The sequence below is a fragment of the Manacus candei genome, unplaced genomic scaffold (assembly GCF_025592945.1).
Source record: "Manacus candei isolate 608988 ecotype Guabito, Panama unplaced genomic scaffold, ASM2559294v1 h1tg000037l, whole genome shotgun sequence".
In the NCBI taxonomy this organism is placed as follows: Eukaryota; Metazoa; Chordata; class Aves; order Passeriformes; family Pipridae; genus Manacus; species Manacus candei.
Genome location: NW_026138085.1, coordinates 17,444,292 through 17,465,460, shown reverse-complemented (window position 1 = coordinate 17,465,460; position 21,169 = coordinate 17,444,292). Strand labels below are relative to the sequence as shown.

At 48.1% G+C, this 21,169-nt stretch overlaps 1 protein-coding gene across 8 annotated transcripts in view; it reads left to right on the top strand.

Moving 5' to 3' along the window:
- Window positions 1-169: 169 nt before the first annotated feature.
- LOC127473870 (protein Shroom1-like) overlaps window positions 170-21,169 on the top strand; it is a 35,345-nt gene continuing 14,345 nt past the window's right edge. For 2 of the 8 annotated variants that reach the window (XR_007905613.1, XM_051794026.1), the window contains exons 1-7: window positions 3,738-4,049; window positions 11,004-11,150; window positions 13,185-16,168; window positions 16,464-16,534; window positions 17,268-17,819; window positions 18,207-18,354; window positions 19,595-19,867. Coding sequence is in view for 7 of the 8 variants with exons in the window: in XM_051794026.1 (XP_051649986.1) it covers window positions 13,289-16,168; window positions 16,464-16,534; window positions 17,268-17,819; window positions 18,207-18,354; window positions 19,595-19,867 (3,924 nt within the window). In the remaining variant the exon portion in view is untranslated. Of the gene's footprint in view, window positions 387-3,735; window positions 4,050-6,637; window positions 6,748-6,774; window positions 11,151-13,184; window positions 16,169-16,463; window positions 16,535-17,267; window positions 17,820-18,206; window positions 18,355-19,594; window positions 19,868-21,169 lie in introns of those variants that run through there. The other 6 variants (XM_051794029.1, XM_051794028.1, XM_051794033.1 and 3 more) reach the window with 6 other exon arrangements.

The window sequence follows — 21,169 nt, the reverse complement described above, 5'->3', positions numbered from 1 at the left end:
AACTATTACCAATTAACTACATAATGGGCAATGTAAAAAAATGTTGGTTGTGTTTGCTGTAGTCATGCAGAAGGATTAACTCCTGTAGGAATTATTGGATTCTAGTAAAACAATAATGAGTGTGTGTGATGGCACAGCCCTCTGCCCTGCTGGCTGGGTGCTCAATGGGTAGGGCAGCTGTACCTGCAGAGTCTGGGGGTGATGAGATTGCTCAGGGATATTGTTTTGTCTACTAGGCTGCTGTTGCTTGGATGGTTTTGGTGGCTAAACCCCAGGATTTTTATTTTTCCTTGCTATCTGTGCTGCCCTGACCTAGTTCTGCAGCAGAGTGACTGCACAGCCATCTGTGTCCCAGCTGATGCCAAGGAATGAAACAGCCCCTGAAGGTAACAGCCCTCGGGGTGATGGGAGGGTTTGTGGGCAGCATTTGTGTTTGTGTTGCTTCCCCTCGGGACTGTGATTTCCAGCCCTCAGGATAAAGGCTGGGAAGGCAGCAGGGCAGGGCTGGGACATGTGGGCTCACATCAGGAGCTGGGGTTACCTTATCCTGCCCTGTGGGTTCAGCCAGTGGCTGCTTTGCTGTGTTTGGGCTCTGGTAACAGAGAATTGTTTGAATGTTGTGTTTCTCTGCTGTCCCTGCAGTGTGCCCACGTTCCTGGGCTGTTGGTGCTGTTCCCTGGCACTCAGGGGCTGTGCAGAATGCAGGGGGCTGCTGAGCAGGGAGCAGCCCCTGCCCTGGCTGTGTCAGTCACTGGTGTCTCCAGGGGCTGCCCAGAACTGCAGGGCTCTGCCTTCAGGAGCTGCAGTGAGTACAGGACACATCCCAGCACAGTGCAGGTTGAGCAGAAGATCTGTAAAGCAGCATCAAGAGGCAAATTTTGCCCCATAATCCTAATTATTCTTTTCTGGTTCCAAGCAGTTTTGTGCAGGGACTGTGGCAATGCTTGCAAGTGAAAGCCACGCTGATGACAACCACTGATATCCTGGGAAGTGTCATGAGATTTTACGCCTCTCTGAAAGTACCAGCTGTACAAATTAAGGCTTGCCTGGAAGTCTTAGTTCTCAATTAAGAAATCCACCATGTACATTAGTATTTCTGGGTGCAAATAAGAGTTTGAAAACATGTAAATGTACTCTAAAGGTTTAGGTACTCGAGGATGACTGAAATGAATCTCAACTCTGTTGTTTTTACAAAATCCCCTTGTTTGTTTTTACTCTTGGCCCTGTTTATTATTGTTGCCATAAGTTTATCAATATCAAACCTAAGTGAGCTTTGTGACTTGCAGATCCCCTGAGAACACTTTGGTTATTTCCTAGAGCTGATGAATGGGTGGTGGAGTGCTCGTGGCTGACACAAGAGTGAGGTTTCTGCCATGATTCTGTCATGTTCTCTGACACTAATGCATTCTAGTGGTTTTAATTGCCAAGAGCAGCTGTAAATTCTCTCCTTGGGGTGTCCCCATCCCATCTCATTCAATCATTTTTAGTCATTAAAAATCTTACCAGTGATTGAATCTGAGGATGGAGCAAAGGGCAATTAGTCAGCCCAAATCTACAGCGCTTTGTGGGAAGGTTTAATTGCTAATACTTGTAAAACATGGATTTACTGTGAGAGTAGGGCCCTAAAGGAGCCCTCCCCAGTGTTCCATGTGTGAGTGTGGCTGCAGAGCCCTCCTGGAATGACACTCAGTGAGTCCCAGAGCCTTCCCTTGGGTTAGGAGGGGATTGTTTTCAAAGCCCCACAGTTTTTAATGGGTTTATCCTGACAGCAGTGTGGTAAGAAAAGTGCTGTTGATCCCCAGTTTACATACAGGAGACACTTCATTTAAGGGCTCTTGAACCTGAATATCTGCAGAGTTCTCTCACAGAGGCAGAAGTCAGGCACTGTGCTGTGTCTGGAAAAGTCTGGACACTCAATTTTGATGTGTTGAAATGTCTTTTAAAAATCTCCCAATATAAAAGCCAAACCTTACAAAGATCTGTGGCAAATCCCAGAGCCAAACCAAACTGTCTGCAGGGAATAGCCTTGCTGCAGGGTCAGGGAGAGGCAGGAGCTGGTGAATGAACCCTCTGAGGTGCAGGGTGGGAACACGATGGCTTTGACTTCCCTGTTTTCTCATGTGCTGTGTTGGAACCTTGATTATTCCTGTGGGACTGAGGTTGGGTTTGTGTGCAGTGCTGCACCAAACCAGCCATCCTCTGACAGACCAGTGGCAAAAGGGATGTACAGCAGTTGCTGTGCATGGAGGACACCTGGAGTGACAGCTCTGTTCATCCCCTGGCAGGAGGATTGCTCAGCTTTGCCTTTGTGGGCAGAATTTTTTCCTTCTCATTTCTTGCACTGCTGGAAACGTCCCCTCGCTGCCTGTGGCAGAGCAGTTGATCAGATACCAAGTCACTGCTGGGTGAAAACAGGATTTAATTCAATGACTAAACCCTGAGTTAGTTACTGAGTAACTTCCCAGGAGCCCTTTTCCATATGCAAAGTTACTGACCACGTTATGTGCTGGTGAAAAAGACTGGGCTCGGGGAGGGCCCGTTTGTGTGCAGGATTCTGAAGAGGAGCCTGGGTGTTTGCTCACAGAAGAACCTCAAACATGGATTACATGAATCAGAGGATGGTGTTCCAGAGGCTCTTCGTGCACAGGAGATGTGGAGTTGAGACTTTCCCAACACAACAATCCCTGTCCTCTCCAGATTCCCTGCATTAAACCCCATTCCAAGCTCTCTGGGATGACTCTGGCATGGCCTTGCAGGAGAGTGGGGTGAGGGCAGGCACAACCCACAGGCTCAGCCTGTCCCCCACTGGAGGCCACTTTTCTCCTTCCAACAGATGAGAACAGCATAACCACAGGTGAGCAGATTATTTCTGTAGGAAATGTGGGAGGAATGCCCAGTTTTCCCTTGAGAGACAATACATAACAAATTACAGAGCATGGCATTATCCAGTTGGCAGCTTAGTTTGAGGGGAAAAAATAGTGGCACAAAATCGGCTTATTTTTTAAGCCCAGCTGGGAAGTAGCAGGAATTCATCTCACTGGATAAGGACATTATAAAATGTTTGTGTGAGGCTTCATCACATGTATTTGGAAGCAGAAAACATTTATTGCAGGGGTTTGAGTTGATTCAGTCACACGAATCAGATGAAAGCCTCAATCTGTGTGCTTTCTGTGCTCTTTTATGAGAAAAAAACACTTAAAAATAATTAAAAGGCCACACAAAAAAACCCCTGCAGTGTATAAAACACAGCTTCAGAGTTGCCTTGAGCTGCATTAACTTCCACTGTACAACCCTTTTTCTCTCACCCTCAGGAAGCAGGGCATAATCTTTTAAGAAAATCAAATCTAACTACTTTGTTGGATTAAATCTAACTACTTTCAGTTGGATTTAATTAGTTTTTGTTAGCAGTGCTTCCCGACTGCCCCAGAGCAAGGGCTCCTGTGCTCTGTGACCCCGGGCTGGGGACACCACAGGCAAGGCACAGCGAGGGGGGAGAGGGGCGGTGCTGTCCCGGTGGGATGTGAGGGATGCTCCTGAGGCGGTGCCGTCCCGGTGGGATGTGAGGGATGCTCCTGAGGCAGTGCCATCCCGGTGGGATGTGAGGGATGCTCCTGAGGCGGTGCCGTCCCGGTGGGATGTGAGGGATGTTCCTGAGGCGGTGCTGTCCCGTCCCGTCCGGGTGGGATGTGCAGGAGTGTGTTGGGTCGCAGGGGCCTCACCTGCTCTCTCCTCTATGGCCTTGGCAGCATGTTCATGGAACTTTTCAGCCGTGCCCACGTGGGAGCCGTGGCCGCTGGCCAAGAGCTCGGGCAGCAGCAGCGCCGTCGTTAATGATTGACTGGTGAGATAATGGGACGGCCCAGCCCACTGTTTGCTCTCCTTCCCTCCCCACTGCCAGCGCTGCTGAGCGGACAGAGCCCCGGCCAGAGCCCCGGCCAGCCCAGGGCAGCTGCCCGAGGAGCCGGAGGGTGCTGGGAGTGCCCCTGGAGCTGCTCGGGGACATCCCGGCCTGGGACCAGCTGAGAGACGGGACTCGCCCCCCGCGTTCTGTGAGTGCACTGACAACTTTGCAGGCTGTGAGACGCCAAAGTTCTGCTTCGCTGACTTTCCGATCTTTTCCGAGGGCGCAGCTGCAGTCTGGAACCAGAGCATTAGCTTCTGTTTTGTAAGGAGAATATTGGAGGCAGAGGGTGTGCGCTGTCTGTGCTCGTTGTGCCCGTGCCCTCACTGCCGGAGGTGCCTGGTGACTGCTCTGAGGGAGCTGTCCCTGCCCGTGGAACTGGCTGAGCTTTGAGGTCCCTTCCAGCCCAACCATTCTGTAGTTCTGTGGGTCTCACTAAACCAAACATCAGTTCAGTGTGCGTGTGTTTTAGATGCCAGTACCTGGTACATGCTGTCCCCGGCAGTTGCTGTGCTGTCTGTATATTTGCTTTATGCAAGAAAAGAATGAAAAAGAACATCTGGTTACTCTGTTGCTTATGCTGTGTTTGCTGTGAGTCTGGAGAGCAGTGACTCTGCTGGTCCCTGGTCTGGCTGCTCCCTCAGCTGCGGATGGGGGTGTGTTTGGGGAGGGGGGATTCAGTGAGGCTGAGTGTGCAGAGCTCTGGGGGCTGCAGTGTCTGTACGTGCTGTGCTGGGGGGATCTCACCACTCCATCCTGACAAGCAGATTTCCCTTCAGCTCAGCAGTGTCCCTGGAGCAGCTGGAGGACACCACACAGGTCCTTGGACCCCCAGGGTTCAGTGCAGAGTTGGTGTATGTGGGTTTGGGTGCTGGAGATGCGCGGGCTGTGCCAGCTGCCCGTGGCTCTGTGCCAGCTGCCCCAGCTCTGTGCCACACGGGCCAGCCTGGGGGTGCTGTGGCATCGTGGAGCTGTTCACGGGTGGCTTGGGAGGTCTCAGCAAAAGAGGAGGTGCAGAGGGTGCCCAGTCCCAGCTCAGCAGCACAGGGCAGGCACAGCCACTGGTCCCACTGGAGAGATGGTCACACGTGTTGCCAGAGCCTGTCCAGAGCCAGGCAGAAGCTGGTGGAGGCAGGAGAAGAAATCACAACACTGGGAAACCAGGTGTCCAAGTGATGTGTTTTCTGTCCCTCCTTTCTGCCCAGCAAGGACTGACTCACTCTCAGGTCCCTTGCAGAGCACGTGCTGTCAAGGTCCAGGTGCTGTCAAGGTCCAGGTGCTCCCATCTGTCCGTGTTCCCTCCTGGAACAGCCCAGAAGCAGAGGAGGGAACAGGATGTTCCTTGGAAAATATTAAACTCACATTTTGGCTTGTCTAACCTGGGGTTGAAAGCTGTCTTAGGCACCTGTGATTGCACCAGGCCATCTGAACTTCAGAGATCTCTGTGGGTGAAAGATGACATTTTATTAGGGAAATGTGTGAATGTACCCAAATAATTGACAAGGGCAGAACTGAATTTGTTCTAGAAAATTTATCTTTAAAATGCTAAAATGATCAGTCCCTCACAGTGTGTAAGGGACCAACCTCATCCCTGCTGTGGACATGGACAGTCTGGAGTGTCACCTCAGTCTAATACAAACACAGGAGCTCTGCTCTATCCTTGAGTGTGCAGATTATGGGGTTTTTTCTAGAACAAGTAACATCTAGGTCCATGTTAAACAGGTGGGGTGAGGGGTCTGGCAGGCAGACGTTGTTACACAGGGAACAGTTCCCTTGGTACAAATACACTCAGTGATCCCCCAGCACAGGCAGTGTTTGAGGCTGGTGCTGAAACGCAGGTTATGGAGGATTTGGGAACTGATTTGGGAACTCAGAAAGTTTCTGTAGAACAGATTAAATGTAGAAAGGTGGATCTGCAAAAACTCACAGCCTTCTGTTTAGGTGGGGACTAATGGGTATGAAGTGCCACAGACAGGGAACCCCTCGGTCCTGGGTTGGGGGTGACCAGGAGCTGTTCCCAGTGAGCTGCCACTGCTCTCCCACCCCTCCCTGCTGCCAGAGGGGAATCCTGCCCTGGCACTGCCTGCTTGGGCAAAAGCTCTCACTAAAGCCCTGGGTGCTGCCTTTTCCCAGCACTGAAGGAATTGATGCTTTCCCCAGACTTTTCCTCTGGCTCTCCTGTCAGATTTGTCTGGATGGAGCTGGACAAGGGTGGGCTTGGATGGGATACAGGGAAGGAATCCTTCCCTGTGAGGGTGGGGGGGCCCTGGCACAGGTTGCCCATAGAAGCTGTGGCTACCCCTGGATCCCTGGAAGTGTCCAAGGGCAGGTTGGATCAAAGGAACAGCCTGGGACAGTGGAAGGTGTCCCTGCCCATGGCAGGGGGTAGAATGAGATGCCCTTTAAGCTCCTTCCACCCCAAACCAGTCTGTGATTCTCTGATGCTCTTTGCAGACCAAGGGTTTGATTTATGCCCATGATTCCAAGTACCCCCCCCCCTTAACCTGCACTAATGTAACTATTGGATATTTCCAGATTATTTTTAACTACTAATCCAGTTTCTCATTGTTTGTTGTGGAAACCAGTGATATGTTTATTGAGATTAAGTATAAACCCTTATGAATCCTGTCCAAATGAAAGCTGTGGGAAAATACTGGAATCCATAATTTGCCAAAGGAACAGAGCAGTCTGATATATTATGTCTCGTGTATATTTGGTGTTTTCCTCTTGTTCCAGTGGAATGTTCTGTAGTAACTGGATATGACATTACTGTCTGCCCCAGCCCAAAGGCAGGCACAATTATGTTTAACATCTGGATGAATTAGACTGAAAACAGACATCCTCTGGTAAGGAATAGTTTCTGTTTCCTATGTCAAAATAAGAAAGTTAAAGAGCTAATGGATTTTTTAAAATATCAAGTAATTGATTAATATGACTTCATAATCCTTAATTTGTCTATGAGAAAATGAAAGTATTGTTTGCTAATGATATTTTAGACTGGGAGTGTGCTTTGAAAGTTCCATGATTTACTGAGGGTAGTAAGGTATTAAAAAATTCAATTTGTAGTTAGGAGGAGTGGTGAGGACGTGAGGGAGCTGGGTCCTGCTCCTGTTCTCTGGGAGGATCTGGGTGAGCCAAAGTGACCTCTGGGAAGGTCTCTCTGGTAGGACTCTCTGTGCAATGTTTTACCCATAACTATTCCCTAGATGGGGATGACTTTGGGAATACAGTGAAGGGAATGTGTTTCTGTATCATTCATGAAGTTCATAGCACACAGTCTAAAGCTGGCCAAGCTCAGTAAAAAACTGCTCAGTACATTTAAGGAGCAGAGAATGAATTGTTTGATCCATCTTTATTACATCTAAAAGCCATAATCTAAATATCCGCACACAGATTTATTTATATAAATAAATATATATATAATCCCACTTTATTAAGGCAAACAAAACATTGCTCCTTGCCCAGCCAGTGCCTCTGGATCCATCCTTGTCCAAAACTGGAATGTTTGCTCCCATGGCAGGTTTGTCTGTGGAAAACATCACTACAGCCTGAGGAACTGGACTCTGCAGTCTGTGCTGTCAGGGCCTGGGCTGCATGGCAGAGACAGCCACAAAGCTGCTGGGAATGGTTTCATACTGTGGCACAAGAAACCACGTGTAGCTGCCAGAAAACCACAATTCTTCAGAGATAAGATGACTTTGTGGCATTTTCCAGCCTGACAACTGTCACTCATAAACCTGAGTGAGCATCAGCTCTCCCAGAGTTCTGATGAAGCTGGGAAAGGCAAGTTCTGATCTCTGCAGAGCTGGGAAAGGCAAGTTCTGATCTCTGCAGTGCTGGGAATATGCTGGGTTTGGGATGTGTGGCAGCTGGTGGAGCTGTCTGTAATAAACACTTGGATTTTTCTAATTACAGGCTGTTAATCATGGATATGTTGTTAAAACTCTACTTGCACAGATTGCTAACCAACTTCTACCAACTCACAGGGTTCTGGACTCAAACTACACATCAGTGCAAGGAGATGTTGAACTGGATTTCACCTGTTTAGGGTCTGACTTGCTGCCTAAGCTGTGGGTAGCTCAGTGCAGCAGGTCAGGGGGACTTGGAGAATTTTATTTTTCTCTGATGTTTCTTGGATGGCCTTGCTGGCAAGCACTCAACAGGTAGAAATGAGAAAACATCTTCATTATAAATATTATTTATTCTATTAATTAATATCTATATTAATTCTAAAGGCATACATTTAAAAATCAGCAGTGTCATTAGGTTTTTTTCTTTTTGATTTTGAGTACCTTAGAGCCTGTAAGTCTTTAAAGCCCTTGGATATTTGTGGGTGTTCTTGTAGCCTGCAAAAGCAGTATGGGGTTATATTTATGGCATCAAATGAACTTGATTAGATTGAAAAAAGAAAAAAGGAAAATTATGATGAACTAAGAAGGGGTGAAATGGAAACGGTTGGAAAGAAAAAAATACGTTTGGGATGAAACTGTGATTTCTGGAAAAAGCAGTTTTGAGAAGCACAAAGGTAGAAACAAAAATGAGTGTTTGGTGCTGTTTAGTAGATTAGAGACTAATGCTGATGGAAGCCAAGAGACATTTTTGAGGCTGAATAAGGGAAGTCAGGGAATTGGAGGACAATGGGAGGTATGTGGTGGGTGACTGCTCTCATTAAAGGGTCAGGCTCTGGTGGGTGCCCAGGAAAAGTCTCTCACAGGGCTGTGAGGAATTGCCAGACCTGATCTTCCTCATTAAAACCTTGGCCAGAGACCAGACCATGGCTCCTGGGTCCAAAAGTATTTCATTTGGGCCTCAGCTCTTCCTCAGCCCAGTGGGAATGACAGGGAAGTGCCTGTGGCCAGCAGGGAGGTGTCACCCCCTGACCTGGGGAAGGGACAGGATGGACCAGTGCTGGCACTGGGGCTCCAGCAAAGCTTCCAGTCAGTCAGGATCCCTTCTTGACACACACACTGTATCCCTGTGGCCATTAGCTACCTGCATGAGTTCTGGAAATTGCATTGAATGAGAAATTTGGGGTTTAGAGTCTTCAGAAACCTTAGTAAGAAAACCACAGATTAGCAGAACATGTGTTTTTCCAGTTGTCTAAAGGGGATGTCATCTGCTGTGTTTGGCTTCCTGTTTGAAACCTAAAGCTGAAAGTCCAAGGGGACAAAATTGTTGATTGTAAGCTAGAAAAAAATAATAAAGGGAAAATATCTATTAAAAAAAAAAAGGTAGCTAAGAGAGAAATGATAGAAATGATAGAAAGAGAGGGGCTTTCGTGGTGCTGAAGATCATGGTGATCAGCCAGACACACTCTCTGGATGTGGTGTCCCTCCACTTCTCTCACCCTGTCAATAGTCATGTCAAAGTGATGGAATCTGAAGACTTCAGGCATTTGTCTGGAATTTTTGGATCTCTCACAGTCTGGTCAAAGGAGTAGCTCTTATTTCCAGATGTCTCATGTCTCAGAGATGCAGTCACTGCATCCATGTTCTGCATGGGCATCAAGGTCTGTCCAGGAAGATCAGGATGGAGATCTGGGAACCTGTGCCAGATCATCAACCCATGACCTGCTGAGGGTTTCTGAGATACCAGAGGCTGGACCTGACTTCCCCAGGATTTTGGACTCTAGGCTGCCCTGGGACAGCCCATGGGATCATCTGCTGACACCAGAGTCTCTCGGGTGATCTTTGGGGAGCAGATGGATCAGGTGCTGCAGCCTGTGCAACTGGCTGGAATCTGGAGAATGTCAGCTAATATTTACATCAGGTGTTTACCCTTGGATAAGGAACAGGTCATTCACAGGCATGAACATGACATGATATTGGTAGGTTGGTCACAGTGTTTGCTTTGCATTTTGCACACTTGTCGGTCTCCTTGAGAACAGTGGTTTGAGTGTTGTGGTTTGATCTGGATCAGTAGCTGTGGGTTTCCCCTTTATTGTCACAGAACCATTTGTTTAAAAAGGGCAGTTCTACGGAAAGAGAGCTATGAAGGTTTGAACTTTGCTTGTCTTTATAAAGAAAATGCTCATTCTTGCTTCCCTGACGGAAAGGTGGTGTTGGTAATTCCAGGGACCTGCACAAGGACACAAACATAGTGTGTGGAGTGTGTTTTTCCTGGGTTGCTGAGAATAAATCAGACACTTCATAAAGAGAATAGCTGTGTTTCTAAAGGGTGATGGCTTGTTTGAGCAAGCATTGTGTGTAACTCAGGTGAGTTATGGATCAATTCTGGCACCTAGCACAGTCTAAATGAGGTCAAACAAGACCAAAGTGTAAGTAGAAGAAATCCTGCCCTTAAAAGACAGGTAACTTGTTAACTGACTGCAATCTGGAGTCACTGGTTTTTCTCTGTACAGTTAATTTGCCAGAGACACAAGGCTTTGACCTTCTAAGCTGGTTGCAAAGAATTCCAGGTTGTGCAATGCAAACCACCTTTCCTGAGAACAGAAGAGGTTGATGTGGTGACTTGTATTTAACAGAGGTCTGTGAGGGACTGGAAACTTCACCAGGGCACAAGTTGGCTCTCAACACTTGGGGCCTGTTTGATAGTGTTTGGGTGAAGAGTTTTTGATGCCAGCACTGGTGTCTGAGCTGAGAAATTGTACAGCACGAGCTGCACAATGGGAACTTCCTGGCCTTGCCTTGCCACTACTATTTTGTCTTGTTTTTTCTATCATTATTATGGTGGAAACTTGGAACAAATATTGTTTTGAGGTATAAGACATCATTATCTCAGCCCAGAGTCAGCCCAGCCTCGTGCACAGTGTCCTCTGTCCTCTGGGTTTTGTCCTTCCTCAGCCATCAGGGAAGCACTGGACAGGTCCCATTCCCCACAGAGCCCCTGTTTCTCCTCTGTGTGTTCATCTCATCTCTCTGGTTGGTCAGATGGATAAAGCAAAGAGGGTGTGCTTTATATTTGCAAACTGCTTCACACAGGGGGCTGTGCTCTGTGTGGGTCCCCGGGGCAGAACTGGGGTAAATATAACAACCCAGTGAATGGAAGTCAAGTTAACACAAGTGTTGATACACTTCCCTTCATCTTCCACTGGGTTTGGTTCTGAGAGACTTTAATTTAACATTTTTCTTCTTGCTTTCAGTGGTTTGCAATGAAAATATTGCAAGCCTGTCTGGAATGTGCACGTTGTATTCCAGCCTTGCCAGAGCATTTCTGAGGCCCAGAGACAGTCCCTGAGGGAGCTCTGCCACCTCCCAGCTGAGAACAATAATGTTATTGTTTTTGTCAGGTGAGTTGTAAGTGCATTAATGTTTTTCTCTTACAGGGGAAAGAGAAGGCAGTTTTCACATAGTTCTTTAAACACGTTGAGATCAATGATTCTGCTGCCAAGGTTTAGGAAATATCTTCTCCAAAAGAAATATGACAAATTTTCCCTAAGGTGTGTTTCAGTGTCAGTCAGAGGTCCTTGCCTTGGTCTTCAAAAATACTGAAATTATATTTCCTCTTATTTCTGGTACCCCCTGAGTCAAAAATTCTTCACTGTATTGCCAAATTCACTGTAAATCACGATCAGGAGATTGAAATAAGGAGGAAAAAGAGATGTTGGGAATCACTGGAATAGGAAACCAGAAGAGAACTTTCACTGATAGACATAAACCAAACCACAACTGCTATTTCTACACGTTGCTGTGAAAAGTTAGAGCCAACTTCTCGTTGTAAATCAGGGTGGCTCCATTAACTTCTGTGGATCTGTGCCAGCACATCCCAGACAAAGACTTGGCTCTATTTATAGCACTGTCAGGAACAGAACTGCTTGGAGAGATTCCACTGGGAGAAAAATTTGATTGAAACAAGGCAGATAAGAATGACAGAGGAATCTGCCTTCTGGGTCTGTTGTGGAATGTGGCTCCCATGGGGTTTGATCCCGGGCCCTTCCCAGCCCCTGCAGGTCCTGCTGAGCATTCCCAGCCCAGGGTGGCTGGTGGGACAGACCCCCAGGGCACTGTGTGTGCCCAGGGTGGTGGAACTGTGGCACAGTTGGAGTCTGCAGGAATGGCAGGGCGACCTTCACCTGCTTTTTTAGCTCTGTGGCTTCAGAAAATCCAAGGTGTCCCTTTCACCAGGTACCTAAGGTTTTTATTTCCTTAAAGTCCTTAATGTGTCATGGTGACAAGGATGGGGAATGTCATCATCAGCCATTGATCCTTCATGTTTCCTGTGTGACCCAGTTACTCAGGGACACACAAGGAAATTTCACAGCTGTGGTTTAGATAATCTATAAAGAGGGAGAGAACTTCTCCAGGCATCCTTGAGCTGATTTCTTACTGAAATTTCAAAAAAAAAGCCCAGCAGAAATTCCCACTGTGTGGTGTTAGGCTGTTTTCAGTTCCCAGAAACTAGTTAATTTATTTAGTGTGTCTCACCAGTCCAAGTTTCATTTATAGATTAACTTGTGTGTTTTGGCTCCTATCCATCTCTTGCTTTGGCTCAAAATGAATGATACCAGGACTGTCTTTGAAACAAGGCAGGAATGTGAAGTTTTTTGATTAAAGAACAACATCATCCCTCAAACCTCTCTTTCTGCCAGCTTTGTGAGGCCCTGCCACAGAAATATGATATTGGAAATGGCAGATTAGGGTCTGGTGAGTTCAACCTTTGTGAAGAAATCAGACATGTACTATTCTGGAGGGCTCTGGAAAGAATTTGTGTCTCCTCAGAAGGCCTGTCACTGGAGCAGCTTGTTTTCAAGACTGTTCATTTGCTTTATTTAATAACTAATCAGTCTTTAGAGCTGGTTTAAATGAGAATTCCTAAACAAAGTCACTTTCCAGCACCCATCTGGTGCCAGGTTCAGTCTTTTCTGAGGGGCTCGTGCTGCCTGTGTGTCAGGGGGGTTGAAGCTGACAGAGGGGGTCACACTTGGTGGGAGCATCTCCTGTGTGTCTTCTGCTGGCCCCTTGAGGGGCTGCTTGTGGAGATCCATCTGTGAAGTAAACCTGGGGGCACCTTGCACAGCCACCAGAGGAACTGTCAAGTGCTGCTGATGAACATGGGCTGTCTTCCAGACTCTGCAAAAGTGGTGTATTTGTTGTACATGAACTCTGAGCTGGTGCTTCTTTCTCGTCCATTTGCTATGTTTGCAGGGGGGTCCCTGGCTGCAGCCAGAAATATTTGACTGTCTTAAAAGCTGTGACTTTTTACTGACATCAGGGTGTCTCATCAAGATGCTCTCTCAGCCTCAAGGCACTTTCTTTAAGCCTCTGAGAAAAAGTGCAGTGAGAATCCTCCCACTGAGTTTTTTCATGTTTCTCTTTCTTTTTAGGATCTTCTAGATATTATTGGAATGTGATACAGAGAAAAATGTTCTCTTCTAACGACTCAGTTGTGGACTTCTAATCAGCCTTGGATTTCTGGGAATGCTACAATATGGCTTCAGTTGGGAATGAGATAGAAAGGTGGACTCACAGGCAAGGGGGCAGAAGTGGGGAGCTGGCAGAGCCTGTGATCTCCCCTGACAATGCTCATCGTCTGTCGCCAGTGATGTCGATGGGCAGCACGGACCATGCCCTGCACCTCCCTGGGAGGGCAGACTCTGCCTACAGCTCCTTCTCAGGGGGCTCCAACGTGCCAGAGTGTCCCACCCGCCCCTGCTGTGGGGAATGTTGTCCTTTGCCCCCGGAGCAGGCACCGTACATGGACTCTGAGTACGTCAGGGGAATTTATACTCTCAGTGCTGCCCCCTCTGACCTCAGGTCCCTGCAGCCACACAAGGCACCAGCCCCGAGCATCCATCCCAGCTCTCCCAGCCTCCCTGACCGCTGTGGAGCTGATCCCACCAGAGGGACTTTAACTCAGGGACCTCCACCTTCCCCTCCCACACGACTCGACAGCTACAACATCACCAGACAGCGGGACAATTCCAGAGGGGGACACAGCCCTGGAGGACACAGTGGGTGTAAGGTGCAGCCAGCTCCTGGAGTGCAGGACAGTCAGCTGGCACACAGGGATGTGCCAGGGAGCCAACACTGGGATGAACTCACAGAGCGAGACATCAGACCTGCCAGGGAAAAGACTCTGGAAAACAAGGGCCTTTCTTCTGATTCTACAAATGAGGCATCTGTATCAAACATTCAGGGGTTAAAGGCAGGGGGAAATGGAGAGTGGAGCCCACCCCAACAACCTACAAAGAGAAGCAGTCCACACATTTGCAGCAGACCTTCTTCATTCATTTTTCAAGAATATTTAAAGACAGACTCTGTGGCAGATGTGCCCAAAATACTTTCTGCTTATAATTCAGTTCATGGTTATAAAATTCCCACCGAGATGAACTCCAAGTCCTACCACCCAGCACATTCCAACCCCAACGCTGTTAATGATACACAGGAAGTCAAACAGTGTCCCTGTGGGGTGCAGAATCCAACTGCCAAAGCAGCTCTGCCAAGCACTGTGCCAGGACCCAGCCAGAAAAAGGGGCCCTTGCCCCATGCTCAGGACCTGCCCTGTGCAGAGTGGCATCCAGACATGGACCAGGATGTGTTTGAGGACAGCTGTGACTTACAATATATGGAGAATGCTCTCCCAATAAAAAATGCTTCCAGGAAGCTGAACAGTTGTACAGACAAAAATCAGTGCTATGATTCGGAAGGGAAAACTGGGAGAGGTGTCAGGGAGCCAGTCCTGGATCAGCAAGCCAGAGTGCAGAGGTCACTGGGGTGCTGCAGCTGCGAGGCTGTGGGAGCAGAGCACCCTCAGCACAAGGGGCTGGATCAGGGAAGGAAGCAGAGCTGTGATACCAGCAACCAAATGGCTTTTTTCAGACCAAAGGAAGATTCCACATCTCGCTTAGTACGTGAATCCCAGGAAGGAAAACAGGATAATAACAGCAATCCCAACCTCAGCACGTGCCTGGAACAAGAGGATCCTCCTGTTCAGAAACACCACCCTGGATTTCAAACCCAGCTCTCCAGACAGCTTTGGGAGGACCGTGCTGGTGAACAGATAACCAGGCAGATGACCCCCATGCTTTACTACCTTTCCGGGGGGACACCCAGCAGTGTCCCACAGCCCACCAAGCTCTCCCACAGCCAGGAGGACTCCAGGAGGTCACTGAGGGAAATCCCTTCAGGCGGCTGTGCTGCCTCAGCACAGGGTGTGGGGAAGCCAAGGGAGAGCCCTCAGTGTGCAGGGCCCAGCCAGCACCCCTGGGGCAGTGCTGAGCTCCAGAGCCCGGATCCCACCCTCGGGGGCCCTGCCTCATTCACAGAGGAGAGCTTCCAGAATGACTACAGAGAGAAACTTAAAGTGGCTCAGAAAAAGGTTCTTAGAGAAACCTCCTTTAAGAGAAGAGACTTACAGATGAGTTTGCCTGTCAGACTGAGACAGAAACCCTCTCAAAGGCCGTCAATTGAACACCTTCGGTCTTTCTCGTTATCCAGTGCAAACGAGGATCCCAAACCTGTTCTTTGCTCCCCTTCTCATCTAGAATCCCTGGAAAGTTTCAATAAAGATGAAGAAATACAGAAACCACAAGCAGGTCGAGTAGGGGCAAGGAAAAGGGTAACCAAAGAGGAAAAGAAACTGTGCTATTCTGAACCTGAGAAGATCGATCAGCTAATGGATAAGGAAGCATCTTGGAGTCAAGTTAGGGATGAAATCATTGAGCAAGATATAGTGGCAGCCAGGAGAAGGGCTCTGGAGAATGGAGAAAGGGCACTTTCCAGTTCCAGCATCTCCAGGACAGAGCTGAAACAAATCCAGCACACTGCACTGATGGAATACATGGAGCGAAAGATCAGCCAAAGGCCAGGGGGTTCACAGCACCTCCCACTGCATAAGCCACCCCTGCAGAAGAGGCTGTCACATCCCAAAGGGCCTCCTGGCAAGATTTCCAACCCAAGTGGGAGCGGGAAGATGCAAAATGATGAGGTTTTCCACCAAGTTTTCCCCAGAGAAAAATCGCCCGATGTTTTTCCTGCCTTGGCTCTCGCAGCCCCGCCGGGTGTGAGCAGCAGGGCTGACCCCAGCGGGGCTGACCCCAGCGGGGCTGACCCCAGCGGGGCTGACCCCAGCAGGGCTGACTCCAACAGGGCTGACCCCTGCAAGGCTGACCTCAGCAGGGCTGCCCCCAGCCGGGCTGACCCCAGCAGGGCTGACCTCAGCAGGGCTGACCCCAACAGGGCTGACCCCAGCAGAGCACACGGGACCTGCACCAGCACCTGTCCTGCAGCTGAAAGGCTCCCACAGGCAGGTGATCCTGCATCAGGAAGAGCTCCTGACAGATCAAAATCTGCTCCTCCTTCCCCTCGGGTAAGACAGAGATCCAGCACCTAAAGGGGCCCTATGGGAAAGTCAGAGAGGGACTTTATGCTTTTTACAAGGACGTGGAGTGGCAGGAATAGAGGGAGAAAGGCTTCAAACTGACAGAGGGCAGAGTTAAATTAGAGGCTGGGAATAAAATCTTCCCTGTGAGGGTGGTGAGGCCCTGGCACAGATTGTCGAGGAGGCTGTGGATGCTCTGTCCCTGGAAGTGTGCACATGAGTAAGTTAAAGAGCTGCCTGTCCTGCAGTGCCCCTTGTCCCAGTGTGCTGTTTTCCCTTCCAGGACATGTTCAGATGTGCCAGTGGTGCAGCAGCACCGTCCCAGAGCTGTGAGGGCTGTGCCAGCTCCCCCAGGTAAGGCTGTGAAGTGTGACAGCCATGGCTGGCTGCTCCTGTCCCCTCTCGGGATCCTTCCTTGTCCATATGGAAGTATTGCCCATTTGGGGCAGTCTTTAAAACCACTTCCACCGTGTGAAGCACAAGCTGGGAGTGCCGGGTGCCCCTGAGCCGCTGTCCCTGCACAGTCAGATCTCTGGGATCACAGCTCCCTCACCCGAGCTCCAGAGAAAACAGCATCTCCAACAGCCCGGGTGTGCCCAGGCCTGGAAAGAGTGTGTGGTCAGCGTGGTGTGACAGGGGCTTTGGGTGTGCTTTTTGAAAGGAAAAAAAATACTGTGCCGTTTACACCTCACTAACTGAGAAGTTTGCATTTTAACTCTCCATATTTGCTTTGCTGGTCTGAGGAGCATCAGAGGAGAAAACCATCTGAACTTTGTCTCAGCAAGGCAGTGATGCTGATTCTTGTGTAGTAAAAGAATTTCCACTGTTTCAGTCATTCAAAAATATCCCATTGGTTTCTGGAGGCTTGATTATGTTAGGGTAAAAATTGTATTTTTAGCAATATTTTGAAGTTCTTCTTAAATTTCCTAGTTTAGCAGTAAATTTCTAGTTCCTTGCATGCTGACTAGGAAGTTCCAGACAGAACTGTAACATCAGAAACATTTGATCATAGCTCATAAACAGTCTGCAAAAGTATCTATCGAAGAGGGAATGTCTCACATAAAAGGCACTGTGTTCTTTCTTATAGTTTCCATGATCCTGAGAAAGATGGATCCAAGAGTCATGGACATAATGGCATAACTGGACATGCATGTTTTCAGGATACTAAGGAGCTGGTTCCTGAAGCCTCTGTTCCTATCCCAAGAAGGGGAAGCAAGGAAGGTGCTGGAGTGGAGGAGGAATGCAGAACTCAGTGTCCGAGTGGGAATGCTGCACTAAAGCATCCAGGGCAGCATCCTGCAGCTCCTGCAGAGCAGGGAATGTGCCCGCCCCCAGCACTGGCTCAGCCTCTCCAGGGAGACAGAAATGCAGCCACAGGTTCAGCTGCACAGGAGGATGTTCCCCTGGAGACAGGGACACGCCTGCCCAGGAGGAGGCTGCAGCCTCCTCACCACCAGCGGGACCAGGAACTTGCTCTGGAGATCGTGGCCAAAGACAGGTCTCTGGTGGACATTCTCATGCCTCATCCTGACAGAAAAACTGCTTTGGACCTGATGGAGGGTTTGTTTCCTGTTAACATTTCCATGCTGGATAAATCACACAGGAAAAAGGGCAACATGCAGCATGTGCAGGAGAATGAGTAAGTAGACAAAACCAATTATCTAGTATTTTTCTGTTTTAGCATATGAATATCATGTATATACCAGTAGCAAGATGAAATTTAGCATATTGTTTTATTTTTGTTTCGTTAACAAAATATTTTAGCTTTCTGATCTACATACCAAGAAATACCTGAGGCTATGGATATATGATGGAAGAAAAGGGTTTCAATGATGCCTCGTTGAAGGGCCTATGACAGACCTAGGCTGCAAATCTTTTGCTCTGTATTTTTTAAAAAATTAGAAAAATTCCTACTGTGAGAAGAGAGGAGAGTGATTCTGAAGTCAAGATGGATAAAACCATGAACACAAGGTTTGAGAAGAAAGCATTGCTTGCTACAGGTGTTTATTTTCTGTTCCAATGGCAGGAAAAGCCATGGAGATGGCCCAAAAGAATGTCCTGAATCTGAACATGAAGCCGAGCGAAGGAGCAAAGAATCTACCTCTGAGGGACACCAAGTCCTGACCAGGAGCAGGGACAGCACAAATGACCCAGATGACATCACATCTAAGAAAGTATGTAGATGACATCAGAGGAACCATCAGGACAACGTTATTGTTATTAATGTCATTATTATTATTATTATTATTATTATTATTATTATTATTATTATTATTATTATTATTATTATTATTATTATGGATATTTTTATGCCAATAATGTTTCACAGGTAACTTTGAGTCAATTTTTGCCAGAAAATGAAGTCCTGGCAAATTAGCTTATTGGTCATGAATGGTGGTATTTAAATCCTGCCTGGTTTGATTCAGATCTCTCATCCCACATCCTTGTCTCCATCAGGTCACTGGGGATGGATGTGCCTGGAACAAGCACACAGAGTTGGTTAAAGATTTCCTTGCATGGCCAGCTCCTGACTCCCCATTTAACACTCAAATCTAGTCTCAAGATCTGCAAAGTTAATTACAACTCGCAGCCTAAATAAGAAATATTTTTTACTCTAAGAACTGGCAGCAGTTCCTGCACATTCCAGTGTCCAGTTAATTCCATACATGCAGGAATGGGGTAGGTTGGACACAGCTGAGCTGTGTCAGACATACAGAGCTCGGAAGGGCAATGGTGCAGCTTTGCAGAGTCAGAGGGGCTTTTTCCCCTGTAGAAACCTGGCCATGCTCCTTCTCAGGTAATGACAGCCTGCCTTCCTGGAGCTCCTCCTGCTGTGCACGTGGTGATGGCCTTCATTACCCCGTCTGGCTGTTGCTGCTGTCCATGGTGGTGGTGTCCAGCTTCCAAAGAACTGGTGGTGGTCTTCTCCCACTCCGGTCTCCAGGCCTTGTTCCGTATCAACATTTCCCTATCAAACAGTCTCCTCTCCTTGCTTTGCTGCCCAGGCACTGGGACCTGCTTGAATCACCCATGGAACTGACTTTTTCTGTGCATGTAACAAATGAAATTCCAGTCAGTTCTTCCAAAGTGTTGTACAGAGCTGTGGCTGTGCCCTAGATGTCTTAGAGCACAACTCTGTGTAACGCTGTAATCTTTACTGCAGTTCCCTTCTGACAGATTGAAGCTGAGCTAGGGATTATATTGCCCATTAAGGTGATTTGCTTTTCAGAGTCTGAGAATTAAGTATGGCTTAGAAATACTGTATTTTTTTCCCTTTTTCTTTCCTGGAGCTTAAAATTCTTTTAGAAATCAAAAATTCGACAAAGGCGATGGGAAGCAGATCCATTCTCCAGAACTGATGTGGATTCTCTTGGGCAGTAACAGCTTTCTGGGATGGTGTTTTTCCCTTTGCAGCTGGAGCTCATGGCCAGCCTGCGGGCCAGGCTGCAGAGCCTGTGGGAGGAGCGGGAGCTGGTCCTGCAGGAATCCCGGGAATGCGCCGAGCGGGGCCAGGGGCTGCAGGACACGGTGAGGGACCTGTGCAAGCCCAACGAGTTCGAGCGCTACCTGATGTTCATCGGGGACCTGGAGAAGGTCGTGAGCCTCCTGCTGTGCCTGTCCAGCCGCCTGGCCCGCGTCCAGAACGCCATGAGCAGGATGGACGGCAGCACGGACACCGAGGAGAGGGTGAGTGGGACAGCAGCTGTTTGGGTTGGTGGGTTCCCTTCTCTCCAGGGCAGGCTGTGCTCACCTCATTTGTCTGACAGCTCCCTGAGCTCATGCTGAACTGTCCCACCCAGCCTGTCCCAGGCAGTGTCTGTGCCATGGCAGGGCTGTGTCCCCACTGAGTGCAGCAGGTCTGGTGCCAGGGCTCAGTGCTGGAGCACAGGAGTGCCCAGTGAGCTCTGCAGAGGGGATGGGGGGCAACAGCAGAACCCTGCGAGGGTCCAGGCCACAGAGGTGGCCTCTGGACCCTCGGGTTGCTCCCTGAGGAGTAGCCCCAAACCTGGGCTTCACAGGGCTTTTTGTGGGTTTGTTTTTCTCCACTGGTAATTTCACTGCAGTAATTACTGCCTTTGGAAACATACTTCACTTAATGGGCTTGTTCTGGAGAGCAGGATGTGTTCATAACTTGAGATAAAATGCCCTGTAGTTTAACTCATCTTTGCTGGAAAATGAGGAATTGTCTCATGTCACCAAGAAATCTTTTCAAATCTGAAAATTCTCCTTTTTGCTAGAGAAGACAAGCCAAACTTATCCCAGGAGTGATGCTTCCCTGCTGTCCTTATTGCTTTTACACACGTTTTTATTAACACCATACCTGCTGTTATCTCTCATTTGGAAATTGGAAAAGCACAGTTACAAAAACTGGGATTCTCTGGAGCTATGCTGCTGCTGACCTGTAGCTCTGGAGGTTTATCATAGTTCACCAGCAGAACTGCACTAAAAAGGTCCTTCCATGCAGTGTGACATGGGGAGTAGGATTTACCACCTCCAAAATTTCAGTTGTGTTAATGTGAATAATTTTGAGCAGTATTTCATCCAGACTTTGGCTTTGTGGTTGGCAGGGAGGGTGTTGTTTCTCAAGTGTTATATTTATACTCTTCATAGGAAATACATTTAAATCATTTATTCAAACATATGAATAACATGCCCCATAAAGACTCGATTATGTGCCATCATTTTCACAACCATCTCCTGCTCACTGCATTTGCCCTGGTGGCAGCACAAGCAGCAGTCTCAATCTTTGACTCTGTTTTTAGGGTGTTGATAGTAATGATTGATCTGTGCTGGATTTATGGACACTGTCCTGAAATGGGACATTTTCCAGCAGTGTTATTCCTGTGACAATCATTGCAGCTGAAAGAGACTTTGCTAAATGTGAAAGGTATAAAAATCCTGTAGAACAAGCAAGGCCTGACTCTTGTGGGTTTGTTAACAAGCCTTTGATGAACAGTTACTCTCTACATCACAGTTATTTTATTGCAC